The sequence below is a fragment of the Balaenoptera ricei genome, chromosome 16 (assembly GCF_028023285.1).
Source record: "Balaenoptera ricei isolate mBalRic1 chromosome 16, mBalRic1.hap2, whole genome shotgun sequence".
Lineage (NCBI taxonomy): Eukaryota > Metazoa > Chordata > Mammalia > Artiodactyla > Balaenopteridae > Balaenoptera > Balaenoptera ricei.
In genome coordinates this window covers 14,869,378-14,890,166 of record NC_082654.1, presented here as the reverse complement: position 1 = coordinate 14,890,166, position 20,789 = coordinate 14,869,378, and the positions used below count along the sequence as shown (strand labels likewise).

General features: G+C 39.8%; 1 protein-coding gene across 4 annotated transcripts in view; it reads left to right on the top strand.

Annotated features, from left to right (window-relative positions):
• ATRNL1 (attractin like 1) overlaps positions 1-20,789 on the top strand; it is a 721,245-nt gene that overhangs the window by 680,903 nt on the left and 19,553 nt on the right. For 2 of the 4 annotated variants that reach the window (XM_059899416.1, XM_059899414.1), the window contains one exon: positions 2,339-6,732. In XM_059899416.1, the coding sequence (XP_059755399.1) occupies positions 2,339-2,463 (125 nt within the window). In that variant the 3' untranslated portion in view covers positions 2,464-6,732. Of the gene's footprint in view, positions 1-2,338; positions 6,733-11,304; positions 11,465-12,216; positions 12,288-20,789 lie in introns of those variants that run through there. The other 2 variants (XR_009497890.1, XM_059899415.1) reach the window with 2 other exon arrangements.

Genomic DNA, 20,789 nt, shown 5'->3' with positions numbered 1-20,789 from the left:
TTAATATGGGGATTTGGCACATTTTATTTTACTCAAAAACCGAAACTAGATAAAATGATTCCTATGTAGCTGTGATAAACCAGGGTATCTGGTTGAGCCATTTCTTGTATAAATTTAGAAAAGGCTTTACTATTCCTGAACATCTTACCAAATGTTCCTGTCAATCAATGGACAAAACAATGTAACAAAACAATATTCTTTCAATTACTTATGATAACTAGAGATCCACTTTTGTGTAGATATTCTATTGATAATACTAATGGTCTTTTTCTTATACTTAAGACATCAGCTAAATTTCTACAAGTCATCTTTCTTCTATGTGCATCCACAACTCTATCCCTGGGGTACTTTCTTACTTCTTAAAAGCAATTTAAGAGAATGAAAAGACAGACTACAGACTGGGAGAAAATATTCTCCAAATATATACAGTGTCTCCTACATACGAACCTTCAAGTTGTGAACTGTCAAAGATGTGAACGTGCGTTCACATGTCCAATCACGTAATTAGTTTACATGTCTGGTGTACATTGTCATGTGCTTGCATCCGCTACAAGTGGTTGTGCTTTTGTGTACTTTACTGTACAGTACTGTATAGAGTACAGTAGTACATTATCTTTATTTCAAGCCCAGGATGTCAGGAAGCAAACATAAAAGCAGTGACGTTGTAGCTGTACTACTGTACTTTTCAAGGTACTGTACTGTAAGATTGAAAATGTTTTCTTTATTTTTTGTGTTTGTTTTTTGTGTATTATTTGTGTGAAAAGTATTTTAAATCTATTACAGTACAGTACTTATATAGCCAATTGTGTTAGTTGGGTACCTAGGCTAACTTTGTTGGACTTACAAACACTCTCTCAGAATGAAACTCATTCATATGTAAGGAACTTACAGTATCTGAAAAAGGACTGGTATCCAAAATGTAAAAGAAATCTCTTAAAAGTTAACAATAAGAAAACAAACAAGAAAATTAAAAATGGGCAAAAGATCTGAACGGATACCTCACCTAAGAAGATTTACATATGACAAATAAGCATATGAAAAGATGCTCAACATCATATGTTATTAGGGAATTACAAATTAAAACAACCATGAGATACAGCCACATGGCTAAAATCCAGAACCTGACAACACCAAATGCTGACAGAGAGGTGGTGCAACAGGAACTCTCATTCATTGCTGGTGGGAATACAAAATAGCACAGCCACTTTGGAAGACAGTTTGACACTTTCTTACAAAGCTAAGACATTGAGTTACATGTGATCCAACAATTGTGCTCCTAGGTATTTGGGAATTGAAAATTTATGTCCACACAAAAACTTGCACATGGGTGTTTATGGCAGCTTTATTCATAATTGCCAAAAATTGGAAGCAATCAAGACATCCTTCAATAGGGGAATGGATAGACAAACTGTAGTACATCTATACAATGGAATATTATTTAGCAATAAAAAGGAATGAGCCACCGAGCCAAAAAAAAGATATGGTGGAACTTAAAGGCATATTGCTAAGTGAAATAAGACAATCTGAAAAGGCTACATACTGTATGATTCCAACCATATGACATTCTGGAAAAGGCAAAACTATAGAGATATTAAAAAATGATCAGTGATAACCAGAGGCTCAGGAGAAGGGGAGGGATAAATTGGTAAAGCACAGGGGATTTTTAGGGCAGTGAAACTATTCTGTATGATACTTTCATGGTGAGTATATGACAATATGCTTTTGTTAAAACCTATGGAACTTGTGTACAGCACAAAGTGTGAACCCTAATGTAAACTATGGACCTTACTTAATAATCATGTATCAATATTGGTTCAATTTTTCTGTAAACCTAAAGCTGCTCTAATTTTTAAAAAAAAATCTTAATATACTGACTTTTGTTACACACACATACACACACAAAACTGAAAATTCTTTATACTTTTAAAACAAATGTGTGTTCAGACATAGAAACAAAGGTGTGGAGTCATATCCACAACTGATTGTGATGTTTTGTCACACACTGATTTGATTGTCCAATGTCAGTCTGTTAATTTTGTTAGATCCTTGCTCTTCTTCATGTGTACAGTTCGTATGTCCAAGGTAAGAAATTTTTTTTTTAAAAAAAGAATATATTATATGTGTATAACTGAATCACTTTGCTGTACAGCAGTAATTAACACAACATTGTAAATCAGCTATACTTCAATTAAAAAAAATATTTTAAGTAAAGGGTAAACTACTTCCAATAAGCAGCTAAATGTTTGATTGCTGAATGTAAAACAATGCTAGGCCACCACTGTTGCCATCACAGAAATATGTAACCAAACATTTAAGTGTTTTTTTCCTGTTTTTCCAGGCCTTGCAATTGCCAGTGCCCTAATAGATATTTCACAACAGAAACCTTCAGATAGTAAAGACAAGACTTCAGGAGTCCGAAATCGAAAACACCACCTCTCAACACGTCAAGGAACGTGTGTCTGAGAAGCAGAAACTGCTCCTGGAGGTTCTGTAATGTTTGACTTTGTAAATGGCTTCCATTAAGGCTGGTCTGTGGCCTCGATTTTTATGGAGGCAAATCTCTGTATGGTCCCAGGGCCCAGATACAGTTACCTGCAAATGGGCAATGACCCGAGTGGCCAAAGAATGTTCATGAGTTTTATCAAAGTAACAGTATTGATGGTCACAGGTGATAAAGTTAGTTTTTAAGACTATCTTAGGCTTATCACAGATAACATTACTCTGGAAAAAAATGTATATTGTTTCTTAATGGAGATAAAAAATATGTAATTCATATAAACCAAACTGTTTATATCCCAAGACTTTAAAGAAAGACATTTTATAATGCCTGAATGATGAAAATTGTACAGTTTTTGCCTCATAAGCAAACTTAAGTCACTTGTATATGAGCAGGAAATGAACAAATTGCAATGGCTTTAGATGCTGTTTTATCTCATGTAAACGTAAAAGCAGGATTTTGATTTAGTAGGATGTAAGCAATGTATTTAAATATTTCACAGGACCATATCATGTCCAAACTCAGTTTTCAAATGTGACTATTTTCCACCTAACTGGAATGCAGACCAAAATGAGTCCATTTGGATGGATGGTATATGCAACTTCACAGGAGGTTTATTAGAATTCTGAGTGAAGAGGACATTGCTTTCGTCCATGCCAACCGCCTAACTCATTATCAGAGCTGATAGAGCATGGAAAAGCCTGTCCAGCAATCAATTTTTGCCCTCCTTCCCAAACCAGCCTCCAATACCACAAACCTAAAGAGAGCTGAAATAGTTATTTTACAGTATGCAAGCTTCTGCTCTAATATGGTAATTTTTTAATTGCCTAGGAATCATTGGATCAGACCTAAATGATCCATCTGCATTTTTATAAGAACAGATCATGTTCTTTTGGCCTTCCTCTCCTAGCGGCTAGATTTTATCTACTTTTTACAAACATTATGAAAAGTATTTTAGAGACAGCGCCTCCTCCAAGTCATAAAATGACCCAGGTTCCTTCCTGCCAACTATTTCACTTAGAACACAAGTAGAGAAGAGCATTTGCTGGCAAGCATCTACAGTATTCCTGTTTCTAACACAAGCACATTGGTGTCGTGAGAGAGTCTCCAGTTTAAGAAATAAAATAAGTTCATTGTTGCCCACATTTAGCATATTGTTAATGATTCAAAAATCTGAATTACGGCAGAAAGGAAAAATGATAGAAGACAGCTTTCACATTGGAACATAGAATCATTTGTGTCCTAATTTTGACAACTGTTCACTAGAACTCAGTAGATTAACAGATCTTGTTTGGAATTGCAGTTTCTTAACTTCAAGGGAACTACAAAATATATGTAGAGAGCAGTGACAGAAATATCTAAAACTGCTTTATACAATATAGTTTTGTTCAATATGAAAGTCATTTAACTATAATTGATGTTTAGTACTATCTATGTACTTATCATGTTCTTTGGATTTCTGGAAGGTAATGACACTTTACTGTTTACAGCTAATGCATAGTTACTTGCATGCTATGGTTGTGCAGTAGCAGAATATGACCCTATTGTGATATTAAGTGTTTATTTCACAATGCCATTTAGACATAGCCAGCTTAATTTGATGGGAACGAATGTAATATATAACAGGAATGATCATACACTATGTAGTTGCATCATATATAAGATTGCTAGGTTGCATCTAACCATGACTATGTCATTGTTTTGATAATTAGGCATTTATGAATTATAGTATATATTCCTTATGTTGGCATGATAATTTTGCTATTTTCCATGCATTAAAAATAAGACTAATTCTTAGATCAATTTAATCTATAGCCTATGGGGTTTTTGGGGGGCTAGGGAGTAGAGCTGGTTGTTTTTACCTCCCTATGATATTTTCTCTCTCTCTCAAAAAGAAAAGAAAATTGAGCGAAGTTTGTAAATGTCTCCTGAAAACCATCAAGCAATTTTATTAGTTTTTTGGGGGGCCCTTTAAATGTTGATTTTTTTCTCCTGGAAAAATAAATTGACAAAACTGGTGAATACAAAAATATAATCATTTAAAAATAAAATGATTGCCCAATTTGTTTAATACTCTGTAACAATTGTCATGAGAGAAAGCATATATAACAAAAATACGGAAACATACAGAGTTGTCCGTAAAATCTATTTCAGCTATATTTTTAGAGAGGCTAAGCAAACAGAATTACTGTGAAAGAATTGTCAAGCCTCATTCACCTCGAATCCCATCAGGTTCTTAAAATTCAGAAATTTGAATTTCAGACAATTACGGGACATAATGCAATGTTAAGTTAAAGTCATACTAAACCCTTCTGGGCCAAATATTGCTAACTCTGTGACTAATTATGCAATATCTTCTCGACTTTCCAAAGCTTTTTACTGGCAATAAAACTCTTCACCCTTAGGTGAAGTGGATTGAAAAGACCTTAGGGATAATCACTTTGAATCTGTGTCATGTTCTTTTTTTCCCCACATCCCAAACACTTTTAATTTGGAAGCTTTTTTTTTTTTTTTTTAAATCAAACCACAAGTATATGCAGATACTCTTCAAGAAGTTAGGCATTAAATGACTGATTCTCTTGAAAACTCATCTTAATGGAATTGTGTACATTTCAGTTTAGAATGACTTTGAAAAATTCTTTAGATTTTAGGGTTTCTTATTCTTCCAAATATGAAAAACTTTGGTTAAGTGGAATGGAGTTTTAAAAATTAACCTGGGGACACTATTTGGACAGTTAGAGAATTCTCATTGAAAAAAGATGCACATGCTTACAGATCAATTTAATACATTTTAAGAGGATTGGGATTTTCGTAATTGCTTTTAAATGAAAATTTATTTAGTGATACACATAGAAGGAAAATGTATGCCATATACTACTGTGTTATGTTCAATAGGAAAACTTCAAGTAGAATATATTTCAACCTGTAATCGATACTTGCTATGCTTCTCAATATCTCATTTTCTCTGAGTTCCAGTAAGACAGCAGTGACTGCCTGGCTTTGTGTTGCTGCAGGATCATTTAGAGTGCAGACTGGTGGCTGGACCTGAGAACAGATGTTGCAACCAGCTTTGAGCTGTGTGGTGCTGGCACGTTTTAACCTTTTGAAGCCTCAGACTTTCCATCTGTGGGGGAAGGTACTGGTGCCCACCTTGCAGAGCTGTTGTGAGCCTAGAAGATAATAGACATAGAGCTTCCACGACGGGCCCTCAGTGCACTGTAGCTGGTATTGACAATCATGGGACCACCAGGCCGCTCTTTTTCTACCGATTGTTTTATGAATTCATCTATTAATTTTTCATTCATTCTTTTCACCATAGGTAAAAGCCAAGTAGGTTTTTACAAATGAAGATTTCATAAAAACTTAAGTTCCTGTATTTCTAGGATATAGAGATTTCTAAAAAACCACTTGGATATTTTGATCAATAGTGGCTCTAACTCTTTCAAAAATATATACAGTTTTAGTAAAGCATTTTTTAAATGACTGCTTGGTGACATTTAGACAGAAACATCAATTGTCACTTTCTCGTCAAAATTTGGCAAGAAGGATCGATCCTTATGTTTGGTTGTCATACATAATACATCCTTTTTTCATTGAACATAAAACTATGATTTGAAAAGTGTTTCATGTAAAAAGTTTTAAAAAATTAAAACTGATCAAATGAACTAATTCTACCCACATAGACTTAAAAAAAATATCAGCTTCCAAAGACCATTTGCTATTTTACTAAGGTGAGTTTGGAACTTACTTGATCGTAAGACTACCTGGGTCAGTGCAGATTCCTACCTTTGCCTCTAGAGATTAAGATACGGAAGGACTTGATGAACCCTGGAGATTCATATGCTTAATAAGCACCTCGGTGATTCTTATGATTAGGCAAATTAAGGAGCCATTGCACTGGGCCAAAGAGCTGCCTTTATTTACAGTTAGAAGAATGTCTTTAAATAACGAAATTATCGAAGTCAAAATGCTTTAAATAATTTTCTGAGGAATACAAGCCATCTGGTTGGTGTTACAACAGTGTTTTCATTACAGTGTACATTTAACATTTTAGTTTTATCAAATTTTTTAAGTGAATGAGAACCATCTCAGTATATATGTATGTAGGTGTGCATGCCAGTGTTAAAACAGATTGTGTGAAAGTTCAAACCGGCTTTAAAAAGCCAACATTTTATGATATAGTATGCTGTTGATCAGGAGTTTAATTACTGAAATAAAAACATTGGATCTTCCAACCCCCATTGCCAAATGAAGTTTTGTTATATATATTTTTTACCCTCCCAAGATCATCCAGGAAAAAGCATTCAACCGCGGGAAAAGCCCATCTGCCATCTAAGACTTGGTTATAAAATTTGGTTATGGAATTCCACATTCAAAATCCATTTTTCTCTCTTCACCTGATTTTTCTTGGCCTTTTCTACGTGTTCTCTTTGAATTACATGCTGAACACTTTGACTGTTCCTGAGAATGGAAGCAAAACTCACAAGAGCCTAAGTGGCCAGGATTCCAGCCAAAACTGAGGGCCTCTGCCCTGACCATGTGTTTACATAAGTTGTTCTTACTTACAATGGAAGTCCTCTTTCCAAGACTGGTGCAGCCATGGCACAGCTGAGGAGTTTTCTAAGAAAGGTCTGCTTGTTCCTTGGCAAGCTTTGGGTTTAGTCCCCACATTGCCCTCTGGGTCCTGGCCTATGTCAGTGCTACTGACTGCTCTTCTGGGCCTCAGTCCAGTGTTACTGAGGCAGAGCAGCCAAGAGGATCCAAACGCCTCTTTTCTCTCCAACCCCACAGGAGGACCAAGCACCTCCTGTGCTCAGGGCCTGACCTGAGGCCTAACCCTGAGGGTGGTCCTGCCTGTGCTCTGGGGGATAAAACAGCAGACCCCTTCTCCTGGGCAGCCCTACACCACACCTCCCAGAGGTCAGGCCAGGGAAGAGGACCACTCTGCCCTGAGAAACTTGCCCAGCCTGGCTAGCATGCCCCAGAAGCGTTAGAGAAGGGAGAAGAGTTTTGGGGAGGAGCCCAGATGAAGATGTGTCTGAAGCAGGGAGGCCTCGGAGTTGAATCCTGGAGCGCCTTTCCCTTACAACAGAAAGCAGCAGCTTAGGGCTTCCCTGGTGGCGCAGTGGTTGAGAATCCACCTGCTAATGCAGGGGACACGGGTTCGAGCCCTGGTCTGGGAAGATCCCACATGCCGCGGAGCAGCTGGGCCCGTGAGCCGCAACTACTGAGCCTGCGCGTCTGGAGCCTGTGCTCCGCAGCAAGAGAGGCCACGATAGTGAGAGGCCCGTGCACTGCGATGAAGAGTGGCCCCCGCTTGCCGCAACTAGAGAAAGCCCTCGCACAGAAACGAAGACCCAACACAGCCAAAAATTAATTAATTAATTAATTAATAAAAAAATTAAAAAGCAGCAGCTTCTCCGAACATCTGAGCCTGGCACATGCGCCTCTTCAGCTTCTTGATGGTGGATCAATGGTTATCAAAGGATTTGAAGATTTCAACTCAAAATTTATTTTTCTTTGCCCTGAAGAGGTTTCCTTAGGGAAGTTACCTGTGAGTGGCTGAAGTGAGGGGCCGGCATTCTTTCAGGTCTAACACACAGCCCTTTCTGATAAACATGCAACTCCCTCTCCAATTTCCAACAGGCTCCCCTGCTTGTTTAGCATTAGGGTGCCTGGCACAGCCATAACAGCCAAGAAATTTTGTTGAGCTTTACTTTCTCCGGCTGTTCAAGTGAAGACAGCAAGTATTATTTTGCTTTCTAAATACGAGACAACATTGTATTTTGGATGAGCTTCTGGAAACTGCACCCCCCTCCCCCATTCTGACCTGTCTGCCTTCCAGGGCTCCCACCCTTTGTTGAGGAAATAATTCTGCCCTGTTCAAGGACTGGTTGTGGAGCAGCCCTAAGTGAACAAGAAACCGAACCCCTCAAAGATACCTGCAGAAACACTGTATTCTCCTCGCCATCAAAAGGTTTGACCATTTTTATTTTGGGCAGAAGTGAAATTTTCACTCAGGCGAGATAGCTGTTTAAGCACAAGCCTCTTTAAACCAGCTGTGTGCGTGGTCAGATAGGAGATCCTACTCTAGAAAATCCACCTAAGAAAATGGCATTAGTGAGCAAATTCTTCTAACAGTTCTTTGTGCCTCTGTCGCCCCTATTGCTGAAAGATATCTTAAACAGTGTGCTTTTCAGTTATGTATAAGTTATCTTGGAATAGGTCCGGTGTGGGACACACTTGAGTTTTAATGTGAACTCAAATGCCAACTTTTTTTAATGCCTTGGAACAGTTGTCTAAACTATTTCTAAGTAACCTGGGATAAAAATGCTCACCTACCTTACTTAGGTGTTATGATGGGTTTATGTTGTTGAAATAGGAAGTAGATTAGAGTTAAATGTTTTATCCTTACACTATGAAAAGATTTAAGGTTAAATTTGGGGAATCATGAGCAACGATTCTTCTCTTGATTATTTTTGGTAACACTAAAGGGCATATATGTGCCAAAGTTCCCAAATAATTAAATTGCAATAGAAACCACTGATATATGTTACCTGGTAATTCAGAGTGGTGCTTTTCAGGATTTTTACAGTGTCTATTACATTTTGCAAATATTACCTTCCTCAACTTTAAATGGTAATTTTACAGCAAATACCACCAGATTGTTTTAGATTTTCTTTCCCATCATCACACATCTTTCCTGACCCTTCATCGATTAGTCAGCTTATTTCCCCCAGCAGCAGACTAGTGCTCTCAAACCTCTATCAATGCTTTAAAAATAAATAAATAACACAAAATAGGTCTTGCACATCTTTGTTCCCTTGTGACAACGCACATTGGCAGCAGTAATCTTTTCCTTTAGATCAGCTTGTTTGAAATACGATGGTACTTAAAAGGAAGGCCGGCTGGAAGGACGCCAATAAAAATACCAGCTCAGCTTAAAACAATTTGATTTCAACCCAAAATGAATTACCTTGCAACACAAATAGATAATGGCAAATGGGATATTCTACTTATCAGGACAATTCCCTGCTGAGAGTTAGAACTCCAGGTTCATTTGAAGCTCATTGCCCTGGGAGTATAAAAAAATATGGTCTCCTGAACATTTATGTGCAGATGAACTAGTTGGAAGAGGAAACAAAGACTGAATATACAACATCCACTCCTTGCTGATTTCTGAAGCGACAGCTCCAGTTTGACCTTCCAGTGCAGAAATTCAAGATGTTGGCTGTTAAAGGAAACAGCTTTTCTGTAAGGGAAAAATACCAAATAGCATCATTTTGTTTCTCAGGAAGCAGTTGTCCATGATGAGCTTTACAAACTAGAAGTTTGTAAGGATATGTAACGATGTTTTGTTTGTGTTTTCATACATGATATGCAATGTTTTAGCGACAAGATTTTCCTTTTCTAAACCATACTTAGAAGATGGTTATGTGGTAGACTTTTCAGTAGTAATTCTTACTTTGATAGCACATATGAACCACATGGGTTTTGCACATTAGTGAATTGAGAATTACTTTGTCCTAAAGTGGAATGGCCAAAGAAAGAATATACCTTCATGGGAATCCCTTGAGAAAAAAATAACAATTTTTCTACTGTTTCAATATGTCATAAGATTCTTATATCCTTTCACACTGCATAAATGCAATTAATGATCTCTCTCTGTCTCTCTCTCTCTCTCTCTCTCTCTGGTGCAAATTACTTTGTGTACATATTCTTGATGTAGTCTTGATAATTGCCCTTGCAGTGTAGTCTCTAAGAGATTATTTACAATATTTGCAAAGATTATGGCAATGTCAAATATATCATCTTGGTGGAATAGAAAACAAAGAATAATAATTAGTCATTTCTACAAGTTTGGAATCTACTGTGACTGTTGGTATAAAGTTTAATTCCACTTATAAAACAAGTCACTTCGTGTCACTAAAATTAAAGCAAATTTCCAGAATCGGGTCTTAACCACGTTAATATCAATTCAAAATGGCAGCATTGTTTGGAAGTTTTGTGCTTTATATTATATGAACCAGTCTGTAAACTATACATGAACCAAAAATATCCAAGGAAGCAGAGGCGGTTGAATCAATTCCATCAATTTTTTCAAAGGCTGTTGACTCATGATCTAGTGGTTAAAATGGAGACCCGGGAAAACTAGAATAAAACCAAGATTCTATCCTCAGCTGAATGACAAGTCTCACACACCATGCTTCCTTCCTTCCAGGGTGCTTATGAGAAATAGAGAGTTTTCAGAACCTCAGATCCAGGCCCATATGACTGTTGTTATCAGAAGGCTGTCCAGATGGCACTGTGTGTAAGCCTTTGGTAATATTCTTTACATTGTCATAACACCTACAACAATTTCATTCCCTAATGCTTTTCCCATGGGTTAGTATTCAGTGTTTTCTAGATTTTGAAGGTAGAGGGATGCATCATATCTCACTGACCTACAGAAGCTCTTGTAACTATTGTGTCGATAGATAAAGGAATAAATGACTCAGGTGCAGCATCATGATTTGAATTTCCATTTGTAAGCTGGATTTGGTGAAGTTTGACACTGGTGCTTTCTGTTCCACTGTTAAGTGACAAAGTTACTCATCTGTACATAAGCATCTGAAATTTTAGCAGGTAATTACGTAAATGAAGTATTTTACACAAAGCATTAAAATTTGTATCAGAAGGAACAGCTCACATTATTTCTCAATCACTATTGGCACATGTAAAACACTTTTAAAGCTCTCAACAAGATAATAAACTAAAATATTTTTCCCTCTTCCTTCTTAGTCGTTATCTAGATATTTTTCTTTTAGATAAACAATCGGCATTGTGTTTACTGAAGCTCGCATTGATATTCCCCAATAGTGTTTGCAACTTGAGTTTTATTCCAGCAGCTACACGAAATGAGTCCACAGTGCAGAGCAGGAGGTCCCTCTGGAACCTGAGATTATTTGTTCTCTCACTGTTCTAAAGGTAATTAAGGAGCATTGCATGTTTCTCAATTAATGATTTCTCATTCAACAGGGGATCTTTGATGCTAATTTGTTTTAATCAGGGCAGAGGCTGCTCAAAAACTCTAAACAATTCAGTGAAGAGGAACTAGGAATTTTTAATCAAGTGGAAGAGATTTAAATGCTATGAGGGATGCATCCATCATGAACTTTCAATTCCTGTTCATTTAACTTTGTTCTTTTGAGTTTTATAAACCAACATGAGAATTATTAAATAGAGTATATTGTATTACATAATATGGTTTTCCTCATATATTTGTGTGTATATTTCATGGACTTCTTCTCCCATTTAAAGCCTATTTATTTACAAACATTTCTCTCTTTGCATAGGATGTATTTATACATACATCTCATACCCTTATTTATTATATACAGTTGGAAATGTAGAACATGTTTATGTAACAGTATATTCACATATATGTTACAAATGAATAACAGAAGTTGAGTCATAAATGAGCATTAGGTTTAAAAAATTCTTTTCACCCCTTGGACAATGTCCTGAATGGCTATTCACAATCTGGGCTGCTGAGTCACATTGCATTATGTACATGGAAACACTCATAATCTATGTAGAAGTTGCACCTTGAAGAGGCATTACAGTATGATTAGACCATAGTTTTTGTAAAAAATGACTTCATCAGGTGACTATGGCTTATGAACATAAATACTCAAAGTAATGAAATTAAAATACTGCCTTTCTTTTCTAACGATCAGGTTTTGATCATCTCATTTTGATGTCCTCAAATCAAGACCACTTTGCAGGAATGTCAATCATGTGAAATGAGGTAGGTTTTTTTTTCCTTCCTCTAACCGAATATAGAACAATCTCAAGAAATGCTTGAGAGGCCTAACTAGTTAAATACTTACTGGTTCACTGTATTGAAATAAGTGAGAAAGAAAAAAAATTTTTTTAGCCAGTGGTTCTCAGACTTTTAGAGTACATCAGGATCACCTGGAGGGCTTATTAAAATAGATTTCTGGGGCCCAATCCTAGAGTTTCTGATTCAAAAGTTCTGGGATGCAGCTCGAGATTTTTATTTCTAACAAGTTCTTGGGTGATGCTGAGGCAGGAGCTGATGACCCCACTTTGAGAACTCCTGTTGTAAACAAATCAATCAGAATGAGGCAGCCATGGTTTGAGTGCAGCACTGAGCAATGAGTCCGTGTCCCTCATACATTCCAGTGTGTTTTCAGAGATTGTCTACCAGAAAGCAGTGGGCCTTGTGTGTCTCTGAGGTGAACTCTGGGTGAATTTCTGGACCAGATGGGCAGGGGCTAAGTGGGGAATTTGGGCAGAGAGATGACATCAGTGCCTACATTTTAATTCATGGAGATTCCCTGAGGGCTTTGCTGGAATTACAAACATTTGAAAACAAACTTTTGAATGGAAATAACAATCTAGCACACCTGTGCTAATGGGCAATGCCAGAAGCCAGACTGGCTTGTAAAGAGCTGGACCAGGCTGATGTTTTCCAGCCCTGCTGATGATAGGAATGATCTGGGGCTCTGTCGGGTATCTATGTTTTTAATAAGGGCTCCAATTAATTCAACAGACAAGTTTGGGGAACTCTACTTAAGGGCCCAATTCTTTTTCCTTTCTCGTAGTGGTGCTAAAATTGCCGATATAGAGCTTCGGAGGGAAGCCCGTTCATAAAGCCTCTGTCTGGGCAACTGCCCACCCACCCACTGCACAGGCTGACCTCGTTTGCTCAGCTTTCCTTGACATGTGGCATAATTATGTATGTGGGTCATGAATTGGCCTAGTGTGTCCCTCCGCTGTATAATTATCCCACGTAATGTGATAAGTTCAATTGTGATTTGCTTTGGTTCCATCAGTGCTGTAGGGTTTTTCTTACTCCCGTATCATAAGGCAGTTTGGGGGTTGGGGAGACTAGGTTCTCATGTATACGTATGAATGGTAATTTAATTGCATTTACATTTGCCCTTAAAATCAATCAGTGGGTATGGAACAAGCTTCTTGAAGATGATTCTGTTTTGACATGTATCTCCTAAAAGTTCAAATATTTAATAGCACCTACTATGTGCCAGGCACTTTGCATGTTATTTAATCCTCTTACAACCAATAAGAAAGGAATATTAGAATCCCTATTTTACAGATGAGGAAACTAAGGCTTAGCGTATTAAGCTTCCCAAGTGCAAGTGGCAGATATGGGAAAGAATCTATCACAGTGTGCTGCTTCCCCTGAACCTGGTGGTGATTAATTAACACAAAACCTTCAGACAATGGCAAGAAAAATGATGTCAGAAACTCCAGCCATCATTCCCTTACTATAATATCTAATGACTGAAACATTTTTAATCGAAGGGATATTTTCCCCTTTCTAGTGAGCAATCTCATCTTTTGGAGCTATCATGAAAATGAGCTCTAACTCTCCCCAGCTCCAGGCGGTCTCAGACTTTCAGCTGCCTGTGACTCACCGTGCCCATTAGTCGGCCTAGTTAATCACACAATCATCGTGTGTGTTCATGGGCTGGCTTCAGACCTAATCATGTCATATCACTGGGTCACAAAAGTGCCAGTGATCTAATCGAATGTGACTTTGCAATTACAAGTTACATCTTGATGTGATCATACTGTCAGTATTCCACTTTGTTGGGACTGACAAATCTCTAGACTGTAGTTGGAATGTTCATTGAAGCTCAGTGCTAAAGGTCATCAGAAAGGCGGTCAGGGCCCTCACAGGGACTCACTTGTTCATCGTTACTACTCCATTTGGATAACGTTCAGCACACCACCCTCCTCTACTCTCTCCTCACCCTTTACTGAACAATCCTCCCTTTGCTGGATTCTGTCTTGCACCATCGCTTACCCAGCTCTTCCCAGGGTTCTGAGCTCTCAGAGAATAAAGCACAGGTTATAATGGGTGCCCTAAATTTGTATCAGTTCAAATCGCATTACAAGTTGCTATGAGAAGCATTACAGTTCTTTCCTAGAACTCTCGTGTTACTATCATAAATGCCAGCTACATTTGGAAGACTTTTCTTTACACAGGTCCCACAATAATAGGAATTGACGCACAGCACTTTTCAATTAAAGTGTGATCATGGAACTAGTCAGGGTCCTTCACTTTTTCTCAGTCTCAGTTTTCTCATCCGTCTCGCGAAGGTCCATCTCAGGACATACTGGCTGGTTGTCTCTGAATTCTTACCGGCTGACGATGCTATTGTGCTTTCCTGGGTTCCTGTTCCTTAGATTTTTATGACATCAGCTGTGAGAAGGCTGTGTTAGAACCCATCAGGTTAGTTCAGCCTCACAAGAAATACATGTCCTTAAAATGGCACACAAATCTTCACAGGGGTGGCATTTACAAGGTCAAAGTTTTTATTCTGATTTTGGCCCGCTTGGGTTACATTTCGGATTGGCATGGTATCACACTGAAAGAAATGGGTATTGCAGGCTTCTCACACATTTTTTTATCTTTTATAGCAGAAAGACTTTGAGGTACACATACTTCAAATATTCTTTATTCACCACCACCAAAATACTCAATTCTTATTTTATTTCTCAATGAAGCTTAATTTCTACCCAAAGGACAGCATATTGTGACTTCATTGTTTCAGCTGTGTGTCGAACCTTCATTGCCTCTAAAGGGACATTCTTTCTACTCAGAAGATAAAATGAGATGTGGAGAATTACTAAATCATTTGGGCATCAAAAGATTCTTCTATATAAAGAACTGCTAGTTAACAGAAACGGGAATGTTAATGTCCTTTAGTCTCCAAAAGAGATGGTTGGAAATATTTTTGTGGTGGCCAACTTTCAGAAGAAACATCCCAGTTACTTTATGATTGTATCATGGAGAAACAATTATTCTCCATTCAGGGCCAAAATAAACAGCAATTCTCCAACAAGCATGGCTCTAACAGTTCAGAAACATGCAAATACTGGGTAACTAGCTGGTGTGTTTATATGCAACATGCAGATGTATGACCTAGATACATCCCTAAAAATTAATTTAACGGCGCTGCACTGGGCTCGGCTAATACTCTAACAAGTTTTTTTTTTTTTCTTTAATGATGAGCATAAGCCCTGAGGGCATTGTGTTTGATAGAAGTGACAGCTCTGCAAGATGCAGGCTCCTCTAAGAGTGAGTGTGCTGACTCAGAAAATAGAAGGATAGCGCTGGATGGGAGGGGAGTTGTCAGACATAATTTAACCTCCTCGATTAAAAGTTATGTAGCTAATCAGTGCTACAGGCATGCTATAACCATATCCCAAAGGCAACGGTGACGTCCTTAAGATTTACTCCTTAAAAGAAAAATCAGTATAGAACCTAGAACCTGCACTATGAAATGTCACAGGTCTTTCTCCTTTGATTGTTTGACATAGTTTGAATTCCATATCATCTGAATAAAGGAAGTTACTTTTTCCTTCTTTCTTTATTCCCCACTGCCCCTACCCCAAGCCTCAAGAAGGTTCATCATGTTCCTGAAACCACACAGGACATTGAAATCTTTGTCATTCAAATGTGCTTAGAAATAACCGCAGATGTTTGTGTATTTCTACGATATTGCATAATTAAGTCTGATCTCAATGAGGGAATGAGAGGGAATTCGAACAAACAATTCAGCAAGAAAAATAGGTATTTATGTCTATTTGCCTGGGATTTTCTTTAAAGCAGCTTAAGTTACACTGAGGATTAATCAATCCTGTGACTGATTGCTGTGATGCATGGAGCTGAGGAGCATCTGGCTGATGTGGAAAGTGTGTGCATGAGATGTGGTACCCCGGCTGAAATAAACATACTGAAAAGGACATGCACGAACTATCTAACATGGAGGGGTTTTAGATATCTTAGATAAAAGGGGAAGTGTGTGACTTAAAGGGTTTAGCAGTTCAGTGTCAACATCAGAATCCTAATTATTGTAGGTAGGATTTACCCAATTGTGACTTATTAAGATGATTAAAGGGTTCTTGAGACCCTGTTACAAACTCAGGAACAAGAACCAAAGGCACACTTACCATATAGTAACTGCATAAAGCCTCATAGTAATGATTGGGTGCCGTGCAGTGAGGTTCATACAGCAATTTAAAGTCGCTCCTCACTATGAAGAATTGGTGGGTCTTTAGTCTTCTTCTGGTGGTCGTGTCTGGACTCCAATTCTCTGTGCCTTTCCTTGTTCTGTAGGTTCCTTCTGAGGTTAGGTGTATCCAGCTACAAACAATAGCAACCTGAGCAACCGTGGATTAAACCATATGGAATTTATATATTACTTAACAAGAAAATCTGGCAGTAGGAGTCCTGGGATTTTGAAGACTCAGAGATGTTCCCCTTATTTCCCTCCTCAGTGAATGCGCTTTTCTCCTCAAGTATGTGCGTCTTGGTGACAAGATAGCTGCCATAGCTCAAGGCCTCATGTCCTCAGATGACATTGCACAAAGCAGGAAGGGAGGGGTGAGGGCAATATTGTTTTCTCTTTAGACTTCTCTTGTCTTTCATCAGGAAGGAAATCTCTCTCAGAAGTCCACCCTGACCTTCAGCTCATCTTCTTGTAGCTTTCATTGGCTAAGACTGAGTCACATGCTCACCCTGGACTAGTCCCCGGCAAGGGGCAATGTGATTGCTGTGATTGGCTTAGATCCTCTCTACTCGAGGTGTGGTCCAAGGAGAAGCACATCCACTTCACCAGGGAGCCTGTTAGAATCGCAGGGTCTTAGACCCACCTCAGACCTACTGAGTCTGCATCTGCATTTAACAAGAGGCCCCATGGTGATCAGGTGGGCATGAAACTGTGACCAATGATGATTCATCCCCTGGGGCTGGGCATGTTCAGTTTGGGAAAATCAGAATTATGCCTGCAATAAAGATGGGAAGGGCCTTGGGGTGGGCAACCAGCAGTGTCTGCCACAATCTTCTAATCTCTCATCACTTGGAATTATCACTTGTTTTGGTGACTATGATTTTCTCTCCATCACATCTCTGCAAAATGATGTCTGCTTACAGTATGTGCTAACCCAGGGAATACTTTTGGTCCACCTGAGTGGCCCTGCAGCAATGTCCCTCATCTGCCGGCACTTGGATCATGCTGATGATCTCCCCGAGTGCTGAGGCAAAGGGCACAGGTGTCACCCACTCCCTTTGGCTAGAAAGATCCCTTCCTGCGTAGGGCCCAAGCTGAAAATGGTCTCCCTGTCTTGGTAGGCTGAATAATGGCCCCCAGAGATATCCATGTCCTAATCCCTGAAACCTGTACAAGTTACGGCAAAAGAGACTTTACAGATATGATTAAGGTAAGGATTTTGAGATGGATAGATTATCCTGGATTATCCAGTTAGGCCCTAATTGTAATCATAAGTGTCCTTATAAGAATAAAGCAGAGGGAGGTTTGACTTCAGCTAAAGAGAAGACAATGTGACATCAGAAGCCAAAATTGGAGTGATGCAGCTGCAAGCTAAGGAATGCCACTGGCCACCAGAAGCTGGAAGAGGCAAGGAAGAGATTCTCTCCTAGAGCCTCCAGGGGAAAGCAGCACTGCCAAATGCTTGGTTTTAACCCCATAAGACTCATTTCAGACTACTGGCCTCGAGAGCTGTAAAAAAATACATTTCTGTTGTTTTAAGCCACTAGGTTTGTGGTAATTTGTTACAGCAGCCCCAGGAAGGTAATACACCCGTCTTTCAGTCCCTACAATTCCCTGTGGCACAATTTTTAATCCAGCAATGTTGCATTTTCATTATTTTAATATAGTTTGCAGATGGAATTATAGATTCATTTTTATAAGACATTCAAACACTGTCAAAATAAGATCCTCTTTGGGTTAGGATAAGAAATTAGACCTAGGAAGCCTAGGGAGGCAATCACCTGTGCGTGATCACTGCAGGTCCCTGGTCACCGTCATCATCTTGCCCCAGCCAGATGCAGAAAGGGCATGTGGGGGAAAGGAGAGAAGTAGGAGGGAGGCATGAGGTTAGCACCGCCCTCAACACACACACCGCTGAGCCTGACTTCAGCAGCTCAGACTAAAGAAGTACAATTAGAAAACCAACTTTACCTGTGCTTTCCAGTGCTGGGTAAATTGCACTTTTCTCCACCAAAACCATTTGACAGGACGATAAAGACTATGAAAGGTCAAAAGCAGAAGCTCGGAGGGGACTAAACATGCCACTGAAATGAATAAAGGGTGGTCATTAGCAGCCATGGAGAGACGCAAGAGGGGTCCAGAAAAGACTTAGTGGGGATGAGAAGGTCTCATGCAAAGCAGGGGCTGCCGCGGGTGGGCAGAGGCCACAGCTCCCATCTCAGGGGGACGGTAATTCTGCAGACGGTGGGGCCTGACCTCCAGCAGGGAGAAGGAGCCACTCCTGGCGTTGGCACGTTTATGCTAAGTGAGGCTTTTAAAGTAGCTCTTTGGACAGTGTTCATCACAGGCCATTCGGATAGAGATGGATGAGGGTCTGAAGTGAGACAGACTAATGTGAAGAATCGTTGTTTGCACTGCTGGGAAGGAGGGGGAAGAAGCTGTCACAATCTTGCAAGCCCAGCTTCTTCTCAGAAGTAAGCTCTCAGCCTTGATGTCTGCTCCTAAACGCCCTGTGCTGCTAAATGATGCTAGTAACCGCCCATCCCACCGCAGGGAGTCGGGGCGCTCTGGAGCCGGCTTCTCACCTCCAGTTCTGCGGCGCACAGAGCCTCGCCCCTGGTCCTGACTCCTTTGTTTGGAAAGCGCCAGCTTACCTTTCACTGCTCAGCTCTCTGGCCACCATTGCTGTGCCTTGCATCACAAACTTTTGCCCGTGGAGAGGGCTGATATGTGACGTTTATTGGGTGGGCTTCTGTTTTTATTTCTGTTTTTATTTTTTGGACTTTGTCCTTTCATTTTTTTTTGTTTACATCATCTTAGGGGTACACCTCCCACAAATAAAGCAGATGGTCAAGCAAAGCAGATCTGGCTCCTTGTTCCCTGAGAAAGAATGACCAAGTAAAATATAAAAAGAAAGAAAATACATTAACATTCAGTTCTGGATTTTGAGATCCTGAGGTCCAAGGCTTAGCACGAGCAAGAGGTATGACAGGATGTTTAGCCAATGGGCCTCTGCCTTCAGACATCCTCAGCCATGGAAATGGGCTGAGGATGCCTACATGGACAACGGGGGGAATCTAGAGAAGAAGAGAAAGCTGGACGAAGAGTTGAAGCCCTTGTCCCTCTCTTTGCTCTAAGACCACAGGGCGTGGGAGAACGCATATGCACACCTGTGTACATCGGGGCCGTAAGGTCTCGGCTGTTGGCAACAGCCTGTGGATCGCCCAAGTCCAAGGCCAGTGGAGGACCAGCTGCCTCGGCAGATACCAACGGGGATGCTGATAGGCAGAGCAACACAGGGTGGTGGCCATCACCAGAGATGCCACCGTGAACGGAAGGTGGCAGGGGACAAAGAGCATCTTCCCCATTGACGTGGGACATACCCCGCTTCCCATCACCCTACCCACAAGAGGGTAGACGTGCCTTGAGGGACTGATAATGACTGGAAACCTTAGGAGAGACCTTCAAGTAGCGGAGTTTCCTTAACTTGCCTTAAATTCTGCCACAGTTGGAGTAGAAGCTTGAGGGAAAAAAATAGTTTGAGTAGCGGGGAATAGTTACCCTTCTTACACACCTGAGTTAAGTGGCTTATGAAGTATTATACCCAATATGACAACTTTATTTCAGCCACCATGAACGAAAAATTTACTGTAAGCTGTAGATTTCAGCTCAATGTTTGGAGAGAGTTTGGGTGGACGTTTTATCCACTTTTACTGCCTTCCCAGCAGAGCTAATCTGAACAGATGATGGCTTCCTCTGGGTGGTCTCATTCACCCTGTGAACTCATCGAATGTGATTCATACATGAACTAAAAATATCCACGATATAAGCAAAGAGCCATCCAAAGGGGACTAACACTTATTAATACTTGTTGTGACGCCATTGTTCTAAGAATATGACCTCTCGCTCCATTCAGTCCACACCAGTCACCTGTTACTCTCCACTTACAGAGGGAGAAGCAGAGTTTTGCTGGTCTACGCAAGGAGGCGGGACTCACACTGAGCTGCCTGCCAAGCAAACTCAGAAGTACACTGAACATAAGATCCACAGGAGACCTAAGAGGTAGAAGGGAGAAAATGCTGACTTTGAACAAATCAGACCCCTTACGGGACTCGAGACGCCTCAACCCGGGGGACTCCCTCTCCAGAGGCTGGGGTTCAGTCTGGTGGATGGTAGTTGAGGAAATAATTTGAGATGAGGCATAATCAGTAAACAGTGGGTCGCAGGACACCAAAGGGTCTGAT